We start from the raw sequence: 18,647 nt of genomic DNA on the forward strand, positions 1-18,647 counted from the left end.
CAAAGCTGAAGGGCAGGATGTGGTTTCAGCATGCGGCAACCACCAGCCCTTCCTCCCGTGGCCCAGAACCGGTCCTGTTACTGCACAGCTAGTCACTGCGGATCCGGTCGTGCTGGATCCCCAGGCGGCCCCCACGGTAATGATAGCCTGGAATTCAGGAGGAGCTGAGAACCCTCTTCTCCAACCCCTAGCCCAGTCCCCCACCCCGCCTCTCCTTAAACACAGCCACAAATTACTGGCACCTGGGCTAAACTTTGCCCAGCAGAAAACAAACAGCCATTTTCAAACAATCCGTTTTCCTCTGCTTTTTCTCGTGTGGCTAGAGGCAAAGAATCCAACTGGCTAAGTCATCTTGGTAAATAAATTGCTAGATACAGCCCTACTCCCCCTAGGCACACAGCTCTCTTGACACTGAAGTAAAATTAATAAATTCTGTCTTCTTTACCACTAGTTCCACACAATACTGGTTCTGGGTCTGTAGAGTTATGCTGATGTGGAAAGTAGACCTAAATGATTTACCCAAAGCAACTGCCTCATCCTAAATGCGTTATTAACCCTTTCTGGGTATTATTTCTCCCTTAATGTGAAAAGCTGATTACCGGTCCCAGTGTAATACTGATTTAAGATTTCCAGACTCTTTCCTAGAACATAACACTACATGGCATTGCTACTATTTTTAGAGTAAAGTTTGGACCTAGATGCAAATTTGATTGGCCTTGACAAACTGAAGTCCTTTAACTATCAAAATATATGTTCTCCGTTAGACATATCTTGGTCCAAGTCCTGGCTCCACCACTTGCTACTGCTATATGTCTTCAGGTGAGTTGCTTAACTTCTCTGAGCCACAAAATCCTCTTTTGACTAGTGGAGAACCCACTTCAGTGGGCTGCCTCTGAAGATTAAACAAGATGACACATGTAAAATGCGTAGCATGTAGTAAACACCCATTATTGCTAGCAAAGTTAGACTTCATGGTAGATGCAACTATGTAAGCCACAGAATGTATCAACATTAACTTTTATCAACAGACAGGGAGCTACTAAATATATCAGAAACATAATAAAAATGACAGAGAGGAATATGAAAATTTGAAAGCATTTAAGCATTTGGTTGACAATACATAAAAGTGAAATACAGGGATTCTAAAGGTCTCTAAACCAGCTGTACTTTACCCTACTATTCACTATGCCTTCCCTGGCAGTAATTCTACCTAGTAATAGTCTCTGTACTATGATTAAAATGAATGATAATAATTTATTGAGTATATTCTTGCTATCAGGCACTGTTCTGAGTGCTTTATGAATGCATTTCATCTTCACAGCAACTCTAAAGTAGGTACTATTATTATGTATGTTTTACAGATGAGGAAACTGAGGCAGGCAGTTTGGCTCTGGAGCCCTCACTCTTGAACCCTATCATATACACATATACACACACACACACACACACACACACACATACTCTCTCTCTCTCTATCAGAAATTGACAAATTATGGCCCAAGGGCCAAATCTGCCCCCCATGCCTGTTTTTGTAAATAAAGTTTTATTGGAACACAGCCACACTTATTCATTTACATACTGTCCAAGGCTGCTTTTGTACTACAGTTGCTGAGTTAATTAGTTGCAACAGAGACCTTATGACCTCCAAAGGTTAAAATATTTACTATCTAGCCCTTTACAGAAAAAGCTTTACAGAAAAGATAACCCTTGATATCCACTTTAAATTTCACTAAAAGATTGGGGTTCAGAAGGGGAAGAAATAATACCTTATAATAATAATGCCTTGTATTTGGTATTTCCAGTGGGTTTTTACATACTGATCTCATTTAATTCTCATAACAACCCTGTGAAGTAGGTAGTCTTTTTTTATTTCCACTTTAGAAATGAAGAAACTGGGGTTCTGGGAGGTTAAATGACTTACACCACAGACTAGATGGTAAACTCAGTGAGTCTAGGGATCGTGTGTCCTTATCCGCATCACCTATCACAACACTAGGATAGAATGGGCATGCAGAAAATACTTGCTAAGTGAATGACAACTGTAAAGGTCACCCAGCTAGAGCATCCGGGTCTCCTCCTATTCTGGGGTTCTCTCTCCTGACCCCAAGGCTGCCGGACAGTGAAAAGAAGGACTTTCTCTTGACACCGGAATAAACAGAAGGTGGTTGACGTGTCATTCTCCTGACAGTTGATCGAGTTTTGCTTCTGTATCTTTCTCTTCCTTAGTCAAAGATCATCTCAGTCAGACCAAAGGGCTTTTTTGTTTCCCCTCAAATGCATAGTCACAGCCTTGAGAATTTTTGTGTCCTTGTGATTGGTGCATTTTTAGACAAGATTGAAACTGATGCCCTCGTGAGATGGTAGTCACATGAAATGGGGGTTTTGGATGGATTTCAGGCAGAGCTCTGCCCGCCCTCCTCCCACCCCATGATGAGTCACTACCCTTCCCAGAGCCGACTCAAGACTTTTGTTTTCTTTCATCTTGCTTTGTGCTGGTCATGTGAGGCTCAGGGTATTAATAGACCCTGGGCTTGGCCTTCTGAATCTTGTTGTTGGTCAAGAAGATAAATGAACGGTTTGGCCAGTCCCTTTGTGCCATTTTTCACTCCTCTCTTGACTGTCACGCGCTGGTTGGTGACAGAGCTGAACTGGAAAGGCAGAGGACAACGTGTCTGGTCACCGCCTGTGGACGTGGCCTCTGCTGATGTTTTGACTTCTTGCCTCTCTTTGTGGGCATTTGGTCAGTTCCTGACGTCCAGCCTTGGATCACCAGTACTAATCTTAAAAACCAGCCTCAATCTTTCTTTGCCACCTTCCCCCAGCCTGATGACAGCATCTCTCCCTGTGTGTGAGAGAGATACATAAGCCAGGCAGGAAAAGATTTGGGGTCTTTTTTTTTTTTTAACTTAGAGTAAAATTATGTTCAGGAAATTAAAAGTCTGTCCGTGGTTTGACAGGCTCCTAAGGGGCTCTATGGGGACAAAATTTTTAAACAAATGCCTTGGAAGCAGAGGTTCTTTGAATTGCCTGGGGCTTTGGTCCAAAAGTTTCAGTTCTTCTCTGCAGCCCAATTTTTAAAATGTCACTTTGCTAGTTCCCTCAGCCTTGATTCCAGCACCCAGCACAGTGTCATACTTGGTGTTTACTGACCTGAAGTGAAGTTGGGCTGGGGCCTGGCCAGGAGATGAAACTCCCTTGGAAGGTTTCCTAGGAGCAGAGATACAAGCTTTAACATAAAGGGAGGTCCTGGGTCTCTAAATCTAGTTTACTGGCTCTAAGGCTAGTGAGTTTTACTTAGCCTGGTGGGTTCTGGTGCAATTAATTATTTTCACTTTATATCAACCTCTTTTGTTCGATAACTCTGTGAAAGCATGAAGTGTGTTAAGAAGGATCCCGCTGAGCCCTGTCACTCCTTGTGGCATAGTTGGTAAAGTTTAGTTTCTTGAGCCTCACTTTGCTCATCTGTTAACTGGGTTGAACCACATGATCTCTAAGACCCCATTCCAGTCTAAAGTTTCATTTTTTCAATAATAGAATCTTTGATTTTTTTTTTTAAATCTTGCCACATCTATAAAGAATTTTGCTTTTGAAGGGAAGAAAGATTATGCTAAGGGTGCACCAACTTAAATTATTATCTTTATTTCTTTTTCTTTGGTGATAACATGGGTGGTGGGGAATGGGACATACTCCTTCAGGAAACCAACCAACCTTTACTTTCTACCTAATTTATGCCAGGCACTGTGCTAAGAGTTTTATGTGCATTCCCTCATTTAACACTCTCACCAATCTTGGACACTCTAAGTATTACAAGTAGAGATGAAGAAACTGGGGCACCAAGACATTCAGGAATTTACCCAGAGTCACAGAGCTGATAAGTGGTCAAAGCAAAACTTGCACATAAGTCTAAGAGCTACAGGGTTCCTAGCCTCTAAGTAGAAATATGAGTATACACTGTATATCCCTGAATGTCTCTTTCTTCCTGTTATTGGCTTCTTTCTACAGAAAGTTAAGTGCAGTGAAAGATTCTAATTAACAGACATTTTTATTGAATGCTACATAAGCAGGAGATATCTGGATAAGAATTGCCACTTCCTTGAAAAGTGCCCATCGTTGCTGAACTTGAGCTTTTAGGTGCCTTGAGAGCAGTCCCAGCCAGTGGGGAGAAGTTCAAGTAGGGGTAAAAGAATTCCCGCTGGGAGTGATTATGTACAACTCCAACATCACAGGTCATAGGAGGTTTTGTTCCCTTTGGAGAACCTCAGCTTCACTTGCTGAAGTAGGACAAGTAGAATGAATTAGCCCTGGCTGAAGCCAACCTCTTTATATTTAAAAGAAAAAAAGCAATTAAATATTCAGCTTGATGCCTAGGTTTTGAATTACCCCCATTTGTCTTTTACTCAGAGCATCTGCTTTTTATTGCATTGTGGCCCTGCCTGCCATTTATCTCTCCCCGTCAGTCTGTATCTACGTGTCATGTGACTCAAAAGTGAAGATTAGAGGAGAAAAATATCTCTGTAGTCTAAGCCTGGCAACTTCTATTTTTATCCACAGCTGTTGGAACTGATAGCAAAGTCACAGCTCACATCCCTGAGTGGCATTGCCCAAAAGAACTTCATGAACATTTTGGAAAAAGTGGTACTGAAAGGTGAGCTCTCTCTCTCACTCTCTCGCCCCTTTTTATAGACCTGGGGCCGGGCAGATGGGTTTTCCAATGCAGTGGACATGTCATTGGATTTAAGGGAATGTGAGCGGATGGAAATGAATGACTCCAGATGCATTTCAGGGGTGCTGGATTCCAGTTTAGAAAGGAGGGCCATTCATGCTCATGACAAAGGGTGAGACCATCACCCTCCTGTCCTTGTGTTGGGATCATCCATTTGTCCTGCTCTAAGCCTCTCAAGCTTCTTGGCGTAGGCATGTGTCCCAACCTTGGCTGCCGAACCTCTAGATTCCAAATTCCTAGAAAATTGAGCTGTGTACAAGGCAGAATAGATCCATAGACTCTCTGAGCTAGAAAGAACTTTACGTCTCTGGCTCAACTGACTCATTGTGTATACGGGAGAAAGAGTGATTTATCCATAATCACACAAAGAGTCAGCCAGACTGGATGAGAATCCAAGCTCCTGACCCCCAGACCTGTGCTTCTGCCACTGATCATCTAAAAGAGACATCACTGCTGGGCAAAAAGAAGCTGCTTTCAGATCAGGTGAGCTATTGGTGCTGGTAGGACAATGAAAAGAGAAAGAGTCTTTGTAGAAAGCGGGGAGAAGAGAACAAAGAGGGACCTAGATAATGGAAACTCTACCCAATAACCTCGAGTGCAGAAGCTCGGCCAAGTGTAGAATAAACACCAGTGAGAAAGAAAACCATATCCCCAGTGGGTGTACCCAGGTAACACGAGCAGAGTAGAGAAGAAGAAAGAACCACTTGTAAACTATGGAGTGTTCTAGTCTCATAAACGTTACTGCTTTTTTTCTTCCCCACTCAAGTCCTGGAAGACCAACAAAACATTAGACTAATAAGGGAACTACTCCAGACCCTCTACACGTCCTTATGTACACTGGTCCAAAGAGTCGGCAAGTCTGTGCTGGTCGGGAACATTAACATGTGGGTGTATCGAATGGAGACAATTCTACACTGGCAGCAGCAGCTGAACAACATCCAAATCACCAGGGTAAGCCGGAGCACCCCAGCCTCCTCCTAGCAGGAACGGCTGCAGCTGGTTCCTCTGCTGGGATGCTGGGAGGGCTCGCCAGGACTTTAAATCCTCTCTGGTGATGGAAGAGTCTGGACAGTTCTGATCGGATGCTTTCCGTTGGGTGCTGAGGGTGGGCTGGGGGACTTTCCGATACAGGGAGGGTGGGAAGAAGAACTTGGCAGAGCAGGATCAGAGTATATGAACAATGACAGCCAATGGAAACGTGGTGGGAAAACTAGAAACTTGACCTTGGGGCCGATGTAGGCTATTTCACTGAAATCTTTAGTGGGATCTGGAGATCTCTGCCCATTTCCTCTTAAAGTACAAGTTTGTTTATAGCTTTAGGATGCTGCCTTGTATACAACAGAGCTGTGATGGCAGTGGCTTGGAGAACTGGCACCAGCCTTCTAAAACTCTAGTTCCAATTATTAATAGTTATGATAAAGGAAGGCTTTGAGTAAAGGCTGTAAACATACAGGTAGGAAAAGACATGAGCAATTCTCACTCAAAGCAAACAAAAAATCCCCACATTACCAGCTAAACTACTACCAGTAGTTTCTTTTGGCTTTTAAAACGTAAGTTGGCCCCCAGCTCTTGGCCTCTTAAGAGTGAGCAGGAGGACTAAGGCACACAAAAAATGTGAGAAAGACGCTGGTGTAATCTCTCAAGGCTCCCTAATGGACAGACACACTTAGGCAGCTCACGTAGCACTTGGCTGACTTATCTAATCACTGACCATGGCTGTCTTAAGTGGTTCCGGGACCCAGGCTGATAAAGTTTGGGTCTGCCCCGTCTCTCGAGAAAGAAACATGAAAAAACTTCTTTGACCTCTTTTAAATATTTCACTATATGAAGTTTGCAAAATGCAGTGTCCTTGACTTTACTGTTAATAACCTCTCTGTGCCTTAGTTGTTTTTTTCTTAACTCTGAAACAGGGAATAATTAGAAGTCTCAGAGTTCTGTGACTTCCTTAGAATCACGTAGGCTACAGTACACACACACACACACACACCCCCAGTGATACCCAACCAGCGATATAAATGAGCAAGTCCCATTAGTCCCAAGGGCATCTTCCCTCCAGCAACTTCGAACACCCATTTAGATGGTCACACTTGCCCAGAACTTGCCTCTGTTCTCTCTGTCCACCTCACAGGAGGCCCCCCTTGGCCACATCTGCCCACATACCTTGCACTTCCATGGGCTTACTTCCCCGAAGCCCCCCTCTATTGATCTACAAACTCTCTTGGGAGGTACCCATTGTAGTTGCTATAACTCTTCATGGAGTGAGGGTAAAGGGGGATCAGAGAAGCCCAGTGACTCTCCCCAAGTGACACAGCTATCGGGGCCAGAGCTGAGGCCAGAACCCTGGGCTTCTTATTCCTAAAACAGCAAAGCTTTTAACATCAGTGGTTTCCAAACTTTTTTTCAATCTAGCTTTCTTCCAACTATTTATTCAATGACCCAGCCTTTTGCAAACCTTTTAAATCCAGTGAAATCCTATGCAGGACAGATCAAACACTGAAGTTCATCTCATCCTCCCCTCTGCTCACGGCACCCCAGCCAGACCAAGCTATTCTCTGCACACTCTAAGCTTGGGCCTGCCTCAGGGTTTTTAAGCCACCTCCCTCCCTGACCATCCAATCTCCTGAAGCCACTATCATCTTACCTTCTTCAGAGCCGCTATTATGATCTGAAATCATCGCATATGTATATTCACTTCCCTGTCTCCTCCACTGGCTTATAAACTCCACAAAGAAAGGACATCACCGTCTTGTTCCCTGCTCTATTCCTTGTCCCTGGACCAGAGCAGATGGCAGTCAGTCAGTTTTAGTTGAATAAATAAATGATTGAAGGGGACGCTCCTCCCACCACCTACCTTAAAACTTGTTCAATGTTCAGAGGAATACAGTTGGAAAATATTGCCCTGTATTTACAGATGAGCATGAAGATTTACCAACTGCAGGGTCTGGGACTAGTGATTCAAATTCTCTGTGCCTCAATTTCCTCATTTGGAAAATGGGGGCAGTCATGCCTATCTCAATGCCCTGGTGTGAGATTTAATCAGGTAATATATAGAAAGCACTTAGAACAGTGCCTGACACATAGTAAGTATTGTAAATGCGTCAGCTGTTACTATTATGAAGGGCTCACTCTGTGGCAGGCACTCTTCTAAGTCCTCTAATGTATTCATTAACTCATCTAGTGACTAATTGTAAGTAGGAGTCATCATAATAGCTAATATTTACTGGCCACTGTGCTCAGTACTTCCAGGCATTGTCTCATGAGAAAAATCACACTGAGTGGTTAAGAACAATCTGGCCGGGCCCTCCCCACCAATAAGATGTGGGTTGAACCCAGGCCTGTCTGCAGAGGCTCTACTTTTACCCATGACACTCTACTCCCTCATGCCCTCCTTCCCAACCCTCCTTGGCTCTGAGCTACATTATTTTGAGAGCAGTGCTGGAAGGAAAGATTGAGAGAGAGAGAAGGAACTTAATTACTTCAGTCTGGACGGTATTTTAAAACTTACTTTTTAACAGTTTGGACCAAAGAGAAGTATGTTATTAACGTGAAAATGTTAAGGTGACATTTACAGTAATTGCTTTCTATTTGCCAAAGTTCTATCAGTATTTTCCCAGCAGATAATCTTGTTTTCCTTCAAAATTTCCTATCTAATTCTATGGAGCCAATTTTTATTGGCAAAAATAATTTATATAATAAAGAATGAAGGGGGAAAAAAACTAAGAGAACTGGCTTGTAGGGGAAAAAAATCAAATAGAATCATAGTGTCCTGTGAGCAAGGCAGAGAGAGTTTGGAAGCATGGGGGGTGGGCAGGATGAATATAAAAAGATTTTCAGCAAAACACTTGATAAGGGGAGCAAGAGTAACTTCTTTTTCTTTTATATGTTTATATTCAAATAGAAGAAGGCATGCAAGCAGTTAATCATTTATCAGGAGTAAGGACTCAGCATGGGGTCTGGGCAAGGATTTTGGAAAAGTTCAGGTTTGAAAATTTGAGAGTGAATTCTGCCAAGTGGACTTTAATAGGAGTTCATGTAATAATTGGCCTGGGAGTTTTAACCAAAAAAGTAGATGCTTTGAAGTGCTGGAAACAAAAAGAAAATCTCATGGCAGTTTTATTGGCTCATACGATCAGCAGCAGATGATAAATGACAAATAGGTCTAGGACCTTCTGCAGTCCGGCAAAGTCCTGAATTTTGCAAACAATTGAAAGTTCAGCCCAGCAGCCTGAGCAATATAAATTGTCGAGTCATAGACACTTCTGACGAGTCAGGAGGCTGAAGCTACTCCAAGTCTGAGATTGTTGGAGCTGGAAGGGATCTTCAGAGACTTCTACTAAGCCAGTTCATTTTGGACACAGGGAAACTGAGACCCAGATTTCCCAAGGGCACTTGGGATCCGGATCTGCGGCTCGTGCATCCCGTGTCCCTCCCATGCCACCTCCCATTCTTCTCCATCGTCCAACTTCCCAAGCCGCCCTGCCACTGCCCACCTTCCCTCTGCACGCCTGTCCTGCTCTGCGGAGACGCGGGAGGGAACTGCTGAGACTGTGTGTCCCCCTGGAATCCTGTGTGTTCCAGCCTTGATGTGCCTCGTACAGAGTTTAGTTCCCTAAAATTTCGAGGAGGGAGCTCAGTACTCATTCCCAGGATATTTTCCCCTCAGCTAAGGAAGGGTTTCTTCATCCTGTTTTGTTTTTTTTTGTTTTTTTGTGTGACCTCCAGAGGTGATAGAACACTGAGCTAAAAATGTCAGTAGTTCAAATTCAAGAGCTCACCCAGGACTAGCATGGGAAGGACAAAGAACCATGGTCTCGAGCGATTTGTGCTGACTTCTTATCCAGATGGCAGCAGCCAGTTGCTGTTCAAGAAATAGCAACAAATACTACTGAGGACCTTCTGTACAGATTGTTCCCATAGCACTTGGCGCTTACATCCTTGATGGCATTTAACCTTTGTCCTCTAATGACTTGCTTATATTTCTGGGTCTCTCGCCCATTGCAGCAGCTCCGGTGCCAGGCATAATAGGTACTCAGGAGAGGGGTTTTGTGCTGGGCTAGTCTGCAAGGGATACAAGCTTAGACCTTGCCTTCCAGGATCTGGGTCTGGGTGGAATAACATGAGCTCATCAGAATTTAAACATTAAAGGGCTTAAATATAAACTCAAGGATATGTAGAAGCAACTTCTGCAGAAGCTCACGATTAACTGCCAGTGTGTTCTCCACAGACCAATAGTTATCAAAATGTTCCATGCAGCCCTAGGTTTGAATAGAGATGCCTCAATGGATGATGGATCTTAGGCTGAAAGGTTCTTGACCAGCCCTTCCCAAAGCGTGCATACACGTGTGTGTACACACACACACACACACACACACACACCAGTATAGAGTCTTTCTGTTGTTGCTGTTTGTACCTATTGAATTATTTGACTTTCATCATTCCACAAATATTTATGGAGTGCCTACTATATGCTAGCACACTTCTAGACTCTTCTAGACATAGCAACGAAAACACACAAAAATTTCTTCCTCCGTGGAGCTTAGATCCTAGCAGGAGTGTTCCATTCAAGCTTCCTTCTGCAGATGGGTTACATGACATGACAATAAGGAAGTTGTTGCAAAAGGCACCTGAAAGAGATCCTAGGAATTCTAGGAAGATGTAGTGGCTAAGGCTTGAGGGAGTCACCAAAGTAGAAAAGGCCTTTCAGAGGAAGTGAGTTTGAACTGGATGTGAAGAAGAGTCACATATGGACAAGCAGAGGCCTGGGCAGAGTGAGGGCCTTGTGGGCAGCGTGTTTGGGGGCCGGTGAGAAAACCTACTTGGGGAGATCAGTGGTCACAAGGAGGTGGGCAGTGAGACCCGAGGCTGGAGGTGCTCTGTCCAGGGTAGTGAGTCCTTTGGGGAGGTAGCGAATATTGTAATTGAGTGAAGCACAGGAATCCGACGTGCACTATTAGGGGAATCTTTCAGAGCAAAAGTGTAAATAGATGAAGGGGATTCAGAGGTACAAACCTCCAGGTATAAAATAAATGAGCCATTGGGGCTGTAATATACAATATAAAGAATATGGTCAGTAAAACTGTAATCACTTTATATGGGGACACATGGTTACTAGACTTATCGTGGTGATCATTTCATAATGCACGCAAATGTCAAATCACTATGCAGTACACCTGAAACTAATATAATATTGTATGTCAACTACAGTTCCATTTTTTTGAAAGCGTAAAGCCTTGTGCAACTTAGGAAAATCCCTCTGGCACCATCTGCTGGAGCCGCTCCAGACTGTTCTTTGCGGGTCTCAGTCATGGGTCCTGTGTCTGTACTTAGAGTAGAGAGAATTGCTGCTTTGATCTCTGATCAATAAACCACCTTGAGGCTGGAGGATGAGGGGACAGCTGCATCCTGGGTGTCACCTGGTACATAGCTACTCTCTGCCCTGCAACTTAACATAACCCTTCTCCCCACAGCCTCCCTTCAAAGGCCTCACCTTCACTGACCTGCCTTTGTGCTTACAACTGAACATCATGCAAAGGCTGAGCGACGGGCGAGACCTGGTCAGCCTGGGCCAGGCGGCCCCCGACCTGCACGTGCTCAGCGAGGACCGGCTCTTATGGAAGAAGCTCTGCCAGTACCACTTTTCCGAGCGGCAGGTCGGTGCAGCCCAGTGGTCGTTCTTCCTTCTCTTCCTCTCTGCTCGCCACCCTCAAGCTGCCTTGGCATCCTTCTCAAACCCACTCTCCAGGGCTCCCTGGTTTGACTAGAAAACAGTTCAAGGAGTTTCTAAATAATATCTGTGAGATTTTGTTTCTGTGTTTCAATAGGAAAAAAAAAAACCACCTTATATTCTTAACCTAGTCCCATGTTACAACTTGCTCCAAAAAAAATTCATAAATTGGCACCAGTCCTTCTTTTCTCTAACACAATAACTTACATTTTTATGAGATTTTACAGCTAAAGGACTTTTACTGATGTTATTTCATTTTGTGTTAATGGCCCAGGGAAGGGTAGATATCATTATGCCCACTTCAAACGGATGGAGGGACTAAGGCCACAAGTGACTAAGTGACATATCCAAATTAGTAGAGCGCTCTCTAGGCGGGGAAACTGGCCTTGGATTTGAATTTGGGCCTTCTGACACCAGCTCTAGGCCTCTTTCCCCTCCGCACACTGCCTCAGATTTTTTTTCCAACTTCTTTATACAGAAGTGTGAGCTCAACAAGCTCTGTTCACGAAACCACTAATATTTCGATATAAAATAGAGCCATTGTGCCGAGCAGTCACTGCATCTCCCTGGAAATAATCACTCGAGTCTACAGCAAAGAAAAGATTGAAGTGGTTTATTGAGATCACCTAAACTTTCAAGACAATCCAAATGCAATTTAGTACAGGTCACCAGTCAGGCGTCATCAGCCACCTGTTTCTTTTAAGGACTGGTTAAAAGCTATTGTTTCCTTCACTAGGTAGAGCTCAGAAGCTACTTCTTTATATCTTTGCTACTTTTTCCCTAGCTGTTGCCAGGGTATAGATGAAAAAGGTGGAAAGGGGGCAGGAGCAGAACTTTTCTGAACTACTTTTATTTGTTTGATATTTAGATCCGCAAGCGATTAATTTTGTCAGATAAAGGACAGCTGGATTGGAAGAAGATGTATTTTAAACTTGTGCGCTGTTACCCACGGAAAGAGCAGTATGGAGACACCCTTCAGCTTTGCAGACACTGCCATATTCTTTCCTGGAAGGTATATGTCTTGGAGGTCGTTGCCACACATCCCCAGCCCAGCCCCTAAGAGCCAATGGCGCCAGCACTGTGTCGCCAAATGCTTTCCTGCTCTTCACTGTTGTAGCCCCCAGCTGAAGGTGAAGGTAAAACTGATTCAGCCCCTGGGGAAAGAAACTTTCAAAGACCTTCATTTCCTTCACCCCGCTGTGTTTATTTTTTTCTGCACCCCCCCCCCAAAACTCCCCCATCGCTCTGTGCACAGGTGCGCGCGCGCGCACACACACACACACACACACACACACACACAGCTCTTTAGTTTTTCCATAACACAGGGCATTCTTGACAGAGGAATGTTGTTTTGAGGTTGGGCAATGCCTTACTTAGGGTGCTACAAGCCAATGAGATGCTGCCGAGAATGCCCACCTAACCATGATGTTCCTTTCTAGGGCACCGATCACCCGTGCACAGCCAATAACCCAGAGAGCTGCTCCGTTTCACTTTCACCCCAGGACTTTATCAACTTGTTCAAGTTCTGAATCCCAGCACATGACAACACTTCAGAAGGGTTCCCCTGCTGATTGGATGGTTGGAAATACAGAGTTTGGATGCTTCATTTGTAAATAGTGTACATTTTAGACACTGGCTCAAAACTTCTGAGATAAGCCATTGAGAGGACGTTGGAGGGGAGAGATGCAGTTGCTGGCTGCGAATTTAAGCATACGGACTTCTCATTAGAATTGGTATGGAAAAGCAGAAATACTGTAAATAAACTATTTTTCCTAATGATTTGCCAGCAAGACTATACGGCAGGAATTCTATTTCATCGGTGAAAATGGAATTCTCTTGACGTTCACTGAGACTCTTGTACAGTTCCCTAGAGATGTGGGAGAAAGGGGCAAAACTCAAATACAAGATAGAATGCTCTTTGTTTACAATGTGAAAATGTGTTGAAAAAAAGAAAAAAGAAGAAAAACTACATATGAGAAATCCCTGGGCTTTGGGTTTTGATCTGGGGTTTGTTTTGAAAAGGCAAAGGAAGCACCACTCATCTTAAACCCGCATGGGTATAGGGCCTTATCTTCTGAAGATACCACACAATAGTCTACCTCGGAAAGCTACAATACTCGCTCTGACAAAAGTGCGTGGTCCAGTAGGCAGTCTCTGTTTTTCTTGTTTCTTCATCATATAAAAAGTGATTTAAAACAGGAAGAGATATTGGAGGCAATCCTCATCATGCTTCAGGCTTCCTTTTTAGACAAATGGGACACTCTTTGGGGTTGCCTCTTTTCTAGAACAACCCCAAAGCATCGATGCCTTTTTTCCTTCCATGTTGTAGCTCATTCGGGACAACATAAGGCCAATTAAAAACAGTTCAAGAGGAAATCCTGCCACAGAAAAGATGGAATTAGTCACCCAATAGCTGTGAAGACTTTCTTATTCCTGTTTAACTTCTTGGCTTGTCTGGGCTTCCTGGGGTATCTTCACGGATAAGCCTATCCCTGGGGACTGTTTGGAGCCAGAGTACTGATAAAGGCTTGTAAAACAGGTTTTACATATCAGCTGCTGTTCCTCTTGGTGGGTGACGAGTTGAGGAGTTTTCTTTACATGCAACACCAAAATTTAGTCAACCTGAGGTAGGGCTTCTTGTAAGGATGATAAAGTAAAGCCTGGCGTTCCAGCCAGATGGGGAGCCAGAGGTACTATGAGTTCATCCTAAACTTGCTCCAAACCCCAGGGGAACTTGCTAGGCCAATACCAGCAGGTAACTATGTGGAAGAAGGAAATCTCAGGACTTAAGGAGTCAATATTCCTGGGAGGGAATGGGGGATGTTTTTGTTTTTTACTTTTTATAGAACTTTGCTTATCTACAACAATGTACATATTTTTGCAATTGTATTTGCTTTCCTTTTTTTCTGGTAAATAAAGTGGCCACCCAGCATGACCTTGGCACATAAGTGAAGCAGAAATAGGAACTTGGTTCACATTTACGTTGAGGAGCAGTGTATTCTTAGCGGTTGAATTTGGGGTGACCTGAAATGGGGAGAGATGGTTAAGAATGTACAGAGACAAGCCAAGGGACCAACTAGTGATGTAGGACCCCTTCACGCCCTTCCCTCAAAGCACAACCCAAGTACCAGCATCCGGAAGGGAACTCGACCACTAGTTGATGCTCCTCACTTTGCAAGGTCTGTGCCTACACCAGGATTTCTTAATATCTTTTTTCATCACCACCCCCCTGAAGAAGAAAAAAGTAAATTGTTTATTTCAATTCTGAGCAAAAGTAAATACTGAAGAATAAGATTTTGTTGGGTAAGGTTGAGCTTCGGAGGGCCACAAACTACTGTAACACCTCTTCTCCCCCCGAGTCAAGGTCACACTGAGAATGCAGGGTCCAGACCATGGAATAAAAAGCTCTGTCTTCCATAATTCAGGCAGTTTCTCGCAAAGGTCTCAGCTTCCTTAAAGATGTGAGTGGAGCTGGGATTGTCGTTGCTGTGAGGGCTCTGGAACCTTTGACTCTGGCATTTTTTGGCGTTCATGGCCTTCCACATCTTCCCCCCAACTCATGACCTCCACCCCTCCATGCTGATGGAGCAGATGGAGACTCCGCGGCACCTTCAGGTTTGCAGTCCCAGAAATGTCGCCCGCTTTGACTGTCAGCACGAAACTGGCGAACCAGCGTCACTTGGACTGTCCGTGGTGCTCACGACCGCATAGCGTGCCCCAGGCAGCAGGAGCGTCTGTGCAAAACGACCCTACCACAAGGGATAGGCTTAACGGTCTTCTGAAATGTCTACCCAGATGGTGACTCGGGGCTCTCACCATCTCCTTTGGCATAATTGGAGATGGTGTGTGACAGAGTCAAGGAAAATTTTTAAGGAAAAGAAAAGAAGAAACCAACATTTGTGGTTCCCTTTCATTGGAAGAGGAGAATAAGGAAGGAAATGGCAGGTGGAGAGGGAGAGGGGAAGGAATAGAAGTGGCGTGTCTTTGATGCTGTGGTTTGTGGGAGGGCAGTGGGGAAAAAGAGCACAGAGGGTGTGAGCATCTGTGTTGGTGCCACTGGGTGGCTGTGAAGCATGGCCAGAGCCTCACGTATAAGTAAAGCGAGTTAAAAAGAAAATGCTTGTTCCCTGGGCACTAATCATCTATAGAATTTCTATTGGCAAACCCTCCCAGGACAAAGTGACCTAAAAAACAAAAACAAAGAATCTCTGTCTCAGAACTGCTGTTCTAAAAGCCAGAAGGGACATGATAATGGAAAGTGCTGGAAGAGACAGAATGCTCTACTGTCTTTGCTGTACCTACCTACCCCCACCCCAACTCTGTAGAGGAGAATTTAAAATTGATGTCAAATATGAAAGTAATCTGGACTTCCAGAGAAGGAAAGAGTTTTGTCCAGGACAGTGGAAGCCGAGCCACGGGGATGTTATGCTTTGGTTCAACACGCAGGTTTCCGAGCAACGATCCTAGAGTTTCTTGAGAAGAAGGCACAGCATTTGAGGAAAGGAGAATATGAGAAGCTTAGGAGGGCTCAACTTATAACAAGATGAGACATTGTAAACTAGATGGTGTTATTACTCAACGCTGTTACTTTTAGTGGATGGACCAGTCATGTGGGAGGATTGTGGCAGAAACTACAATGTGAAAACGTCCCCAGTTTTGAGATCAAAAGGGTCAGCTGTAAGGTGACCTATGTTTAGTGATGATCCATTTTATATTGAAGTGGCTCAGAGGAGATATTGATATTTTAGATGCGCTGCAAAACTGTCAAGGCAAGAACGGGCTTCACTTGGCAATGGTGAAGGAAGGTAATAAGTGTGTATTGCCTTATTGCCACAGTTGTCTCTTCAAAAACTGTTTGGGAGCTTGCAATTAGCAGAGGCTCCTTGTTTCCAGTTGTTTTTATGTGGGAGAAGAGAAAGAGCTTGGAATTTCATTTGTCTAAGCAAGTGGTGTGATTTACAAGAAGTTCAATCATTTCAAAAGTATATCATTCTTAGTGTTCAATACAATGTTTATCATAAAATAGGCACCTGAGTTTATATATTCCTGCCAGGCTGAAGGGCAATTATGTCTTGCTATGCAAACACGCTATTTTACGTGTGAATTTTTTTAACAGTAATTTTATGTGTGAATTTTTTTTAAACTAAACTCTATCATCATTTTCTATGTTGACATCTGTTGTTTTTTGTGTTTTTTTGTTTTAATCTGTTTCCAACTCTCCGAGTCTGTGAACCATCCTCTGACTGGATGCTGGCCTAAAATCCTATTAGTGTTTAAACAGACCTCAGAAATACCCTGAACCTCTAGGCAAACGCAGAGATGGAGCTCTTTGATATATCTTGGGCCCTTGATGTCTTCAACAAACAAGATCGTAATTCCTTTAAACTCAATGTTTTCTGTAGATGCTTTCTTCTCCGTTTTGTTTAGGAGAGTTTTCCAAAGGAAGGAAACTCCTCCCCCAGACTTGAGCGCTGGGAGGGAGGTTAGAAACGCTGGAGTCTGGCATTTCTTCTGCCTTTCAAAATGAGGTAGTGGGTCCAGAATATTCAGGTGACATGCCTCAACCCACCTGGCGCTCAGCAGTGGACCTGAGCGTAAACTTGGGACTTTCTGAGGCCTTGACTTTGTACCCCCTGCCCCAGCACCTTTTGTTGTGGCTGGACACACGTGACAGCTGAGCTGATTCTTCTCAAGACCTTTGCTGTGGAAGGCACGTTCGTGTCCAGTGTTCGGTGTCTGGCCGTTAACTTTTAAAGACATTTTAAGTCCCTGATTCTTCCTGGAGAAGTTAAGGAGTTGCTTAACATTGTTACAGACCTCTGACTCTGCTGTGAGTACGGCATACTAGTGAGTACAATCTGCTTGCCACAAAGTAAGCAGCATATTTTGACAAATTTATTTTTCCCTGGATAATTAGATTTTAATTATAAAGGTGGCCCCTGAGACAGATAATGGCTGAGCAGCAGCTGGCTTGCTTTCTAGAAACTGAGGTTCTGATGGTAACCAAGCAGGTATTTCCTCTCCCCTTAGACTAAAAGGTACATTTAATCCATCCCTTCCATCTCCCTGGTACCTGCTGTGAGATCCAATAAGCTTCTACCCAGTGGAAGATCACTCTATGCTAAACCTCACAAGCAAAGGGGGATTGTTCCATGAGGCAGCAAGGAGCAAGGGACCACGATATTCATGACTTTGTCTGCTAGACATTTTTCAAAGTGTCCTTGAACTCAGCAAACAAAGCTTTCTGAGAGATCTCTCAAAACTCAGGCCCTGCTCCGTCTGGCCAAAAGTGGATGGCTGCTTCAAAACTCTGAACTTCTTGAAACTCCATCTGCTACAACATTACTTCTGGAGTTTGAACATGACATTTTCTGTCTTTGAGTGTAGAAATGTTTGTTTAACTAATGATACACAAGTCTGTTAAACAGAAGGCTCCAAGCAGTGCTCTACACTTGAGAACACTTGGCGCCATCTTTATTCTACCGAGTGCCAATCACCCTAGCCAGAGGGGGTGTATATTAAAGTCCATATCCTAAGCTTTAGAAGCTTTAAAGTACTTTTTTAATTAAAAATACAATAGGGGATTGAACATTTTAACTAAAAGTTTAAGGTTAGACCAATTACATGCAAAGATGTTTATTTAATATTGTGTGAGCTGAGTCCTTCTGTATAAATTATTTGCACTCTTTTCTTGCATGATGAACTGATTTCTTTTTTTATAGTTGTTTGTACCAGACGGTGGCGTATTTTTGTAAAAATTTTTTGACACTGAATTGCAATAAATGTTTTTCCAACAACACACACTGGTGCATTTTTGGTGCATGTCAATTCAAGTTGGTTTTTTATCGAACTGAGTATGTTTATCTTTTGCTGAGTGAAAGTTATATTCCTTCTCCCAGAAACTTATCATCGTTGTAAAAATTTCTAGGAATACATAGAAAACTAAGCTTGCTGCTGAGTACCAACCTGAATCAGAAATACAGTATTATGCTCAAATGGGGTATTTCCACTTACTATTCATATAATAGAATGCTTTGGGAATAATGAACTTTAAAGTCAGTATTAATTTACTCATCAACAGACATTTATTGAACAGCTACTATATGCTACACTGTGCAAGGCACTGGGTATAGGATGGTGAACAAGACAGATGGGGTCTCTATCCTAATGGAATTTAGATTCTAGTGGGAAGGAAAAAAA

At 43.5% G+C, this 18,647-nt stretch overlaps 1 protein-coding gene across 2 annotated transcripts in view; it reads left to right on the forward strand.

Moving 5' to 3' along the window:
• FBXO32 (F-box protein 32) overlaps positions 1 to 18,248 on the forward strand; it is a 34,319-nt gene extending 16,071 nt beyond the window's left edge. Inside the window, exons 5-9 of one of the 2 annotated variants that reach the window (XM_059902090.1) lie at positions 4,552 to 4,645; positions 5,490 to 5,674; positions 11,191 to 11,373; positions 12,316 to 12,459; positions 12,887 to 18,248. In XM_059902090.1, coding sequence (XP_059758073.1) covers positions 4,552 to 4,645; positions 5,490 to 5,674; positions 11,191 to 11,373; positions 12,316 to 12,459; positions 12,887 to 12,976 — 696 coding nt within the window. In that variant the 3' untranslated portion in view covers positions 12,977 to 18,248. The remainder of the gene's footprint in view (positions 1 to 4,551; positions 4,646 to 5,489; positions 5,675 to 11,190; positions 11,374 to 12,315; positions 12,460 to 12,886) is intronic. The other variant, XM_059902091.1, reaches the window with a different exon arrangement.
• The last annotated feature ends 399 nt before the right edge of the window (positions 18,249 to 18,647 follow it).

Source organism: Balaenoptera ricei, chromosome 17 (assembly GCF_028023285.1).
Source record: "Balaenoptera ricei isolate mBalRic1 chromosome 17, mBalRic1.hap2, whole genome shotgun sequence".
NCBI classification, from domain to species: Eukaryota; Metazoa; Chordata; class Mammalia; order Artiodactyla; family Balaenopteridae; genus Balaenoptera; species Balaenoptera ricei.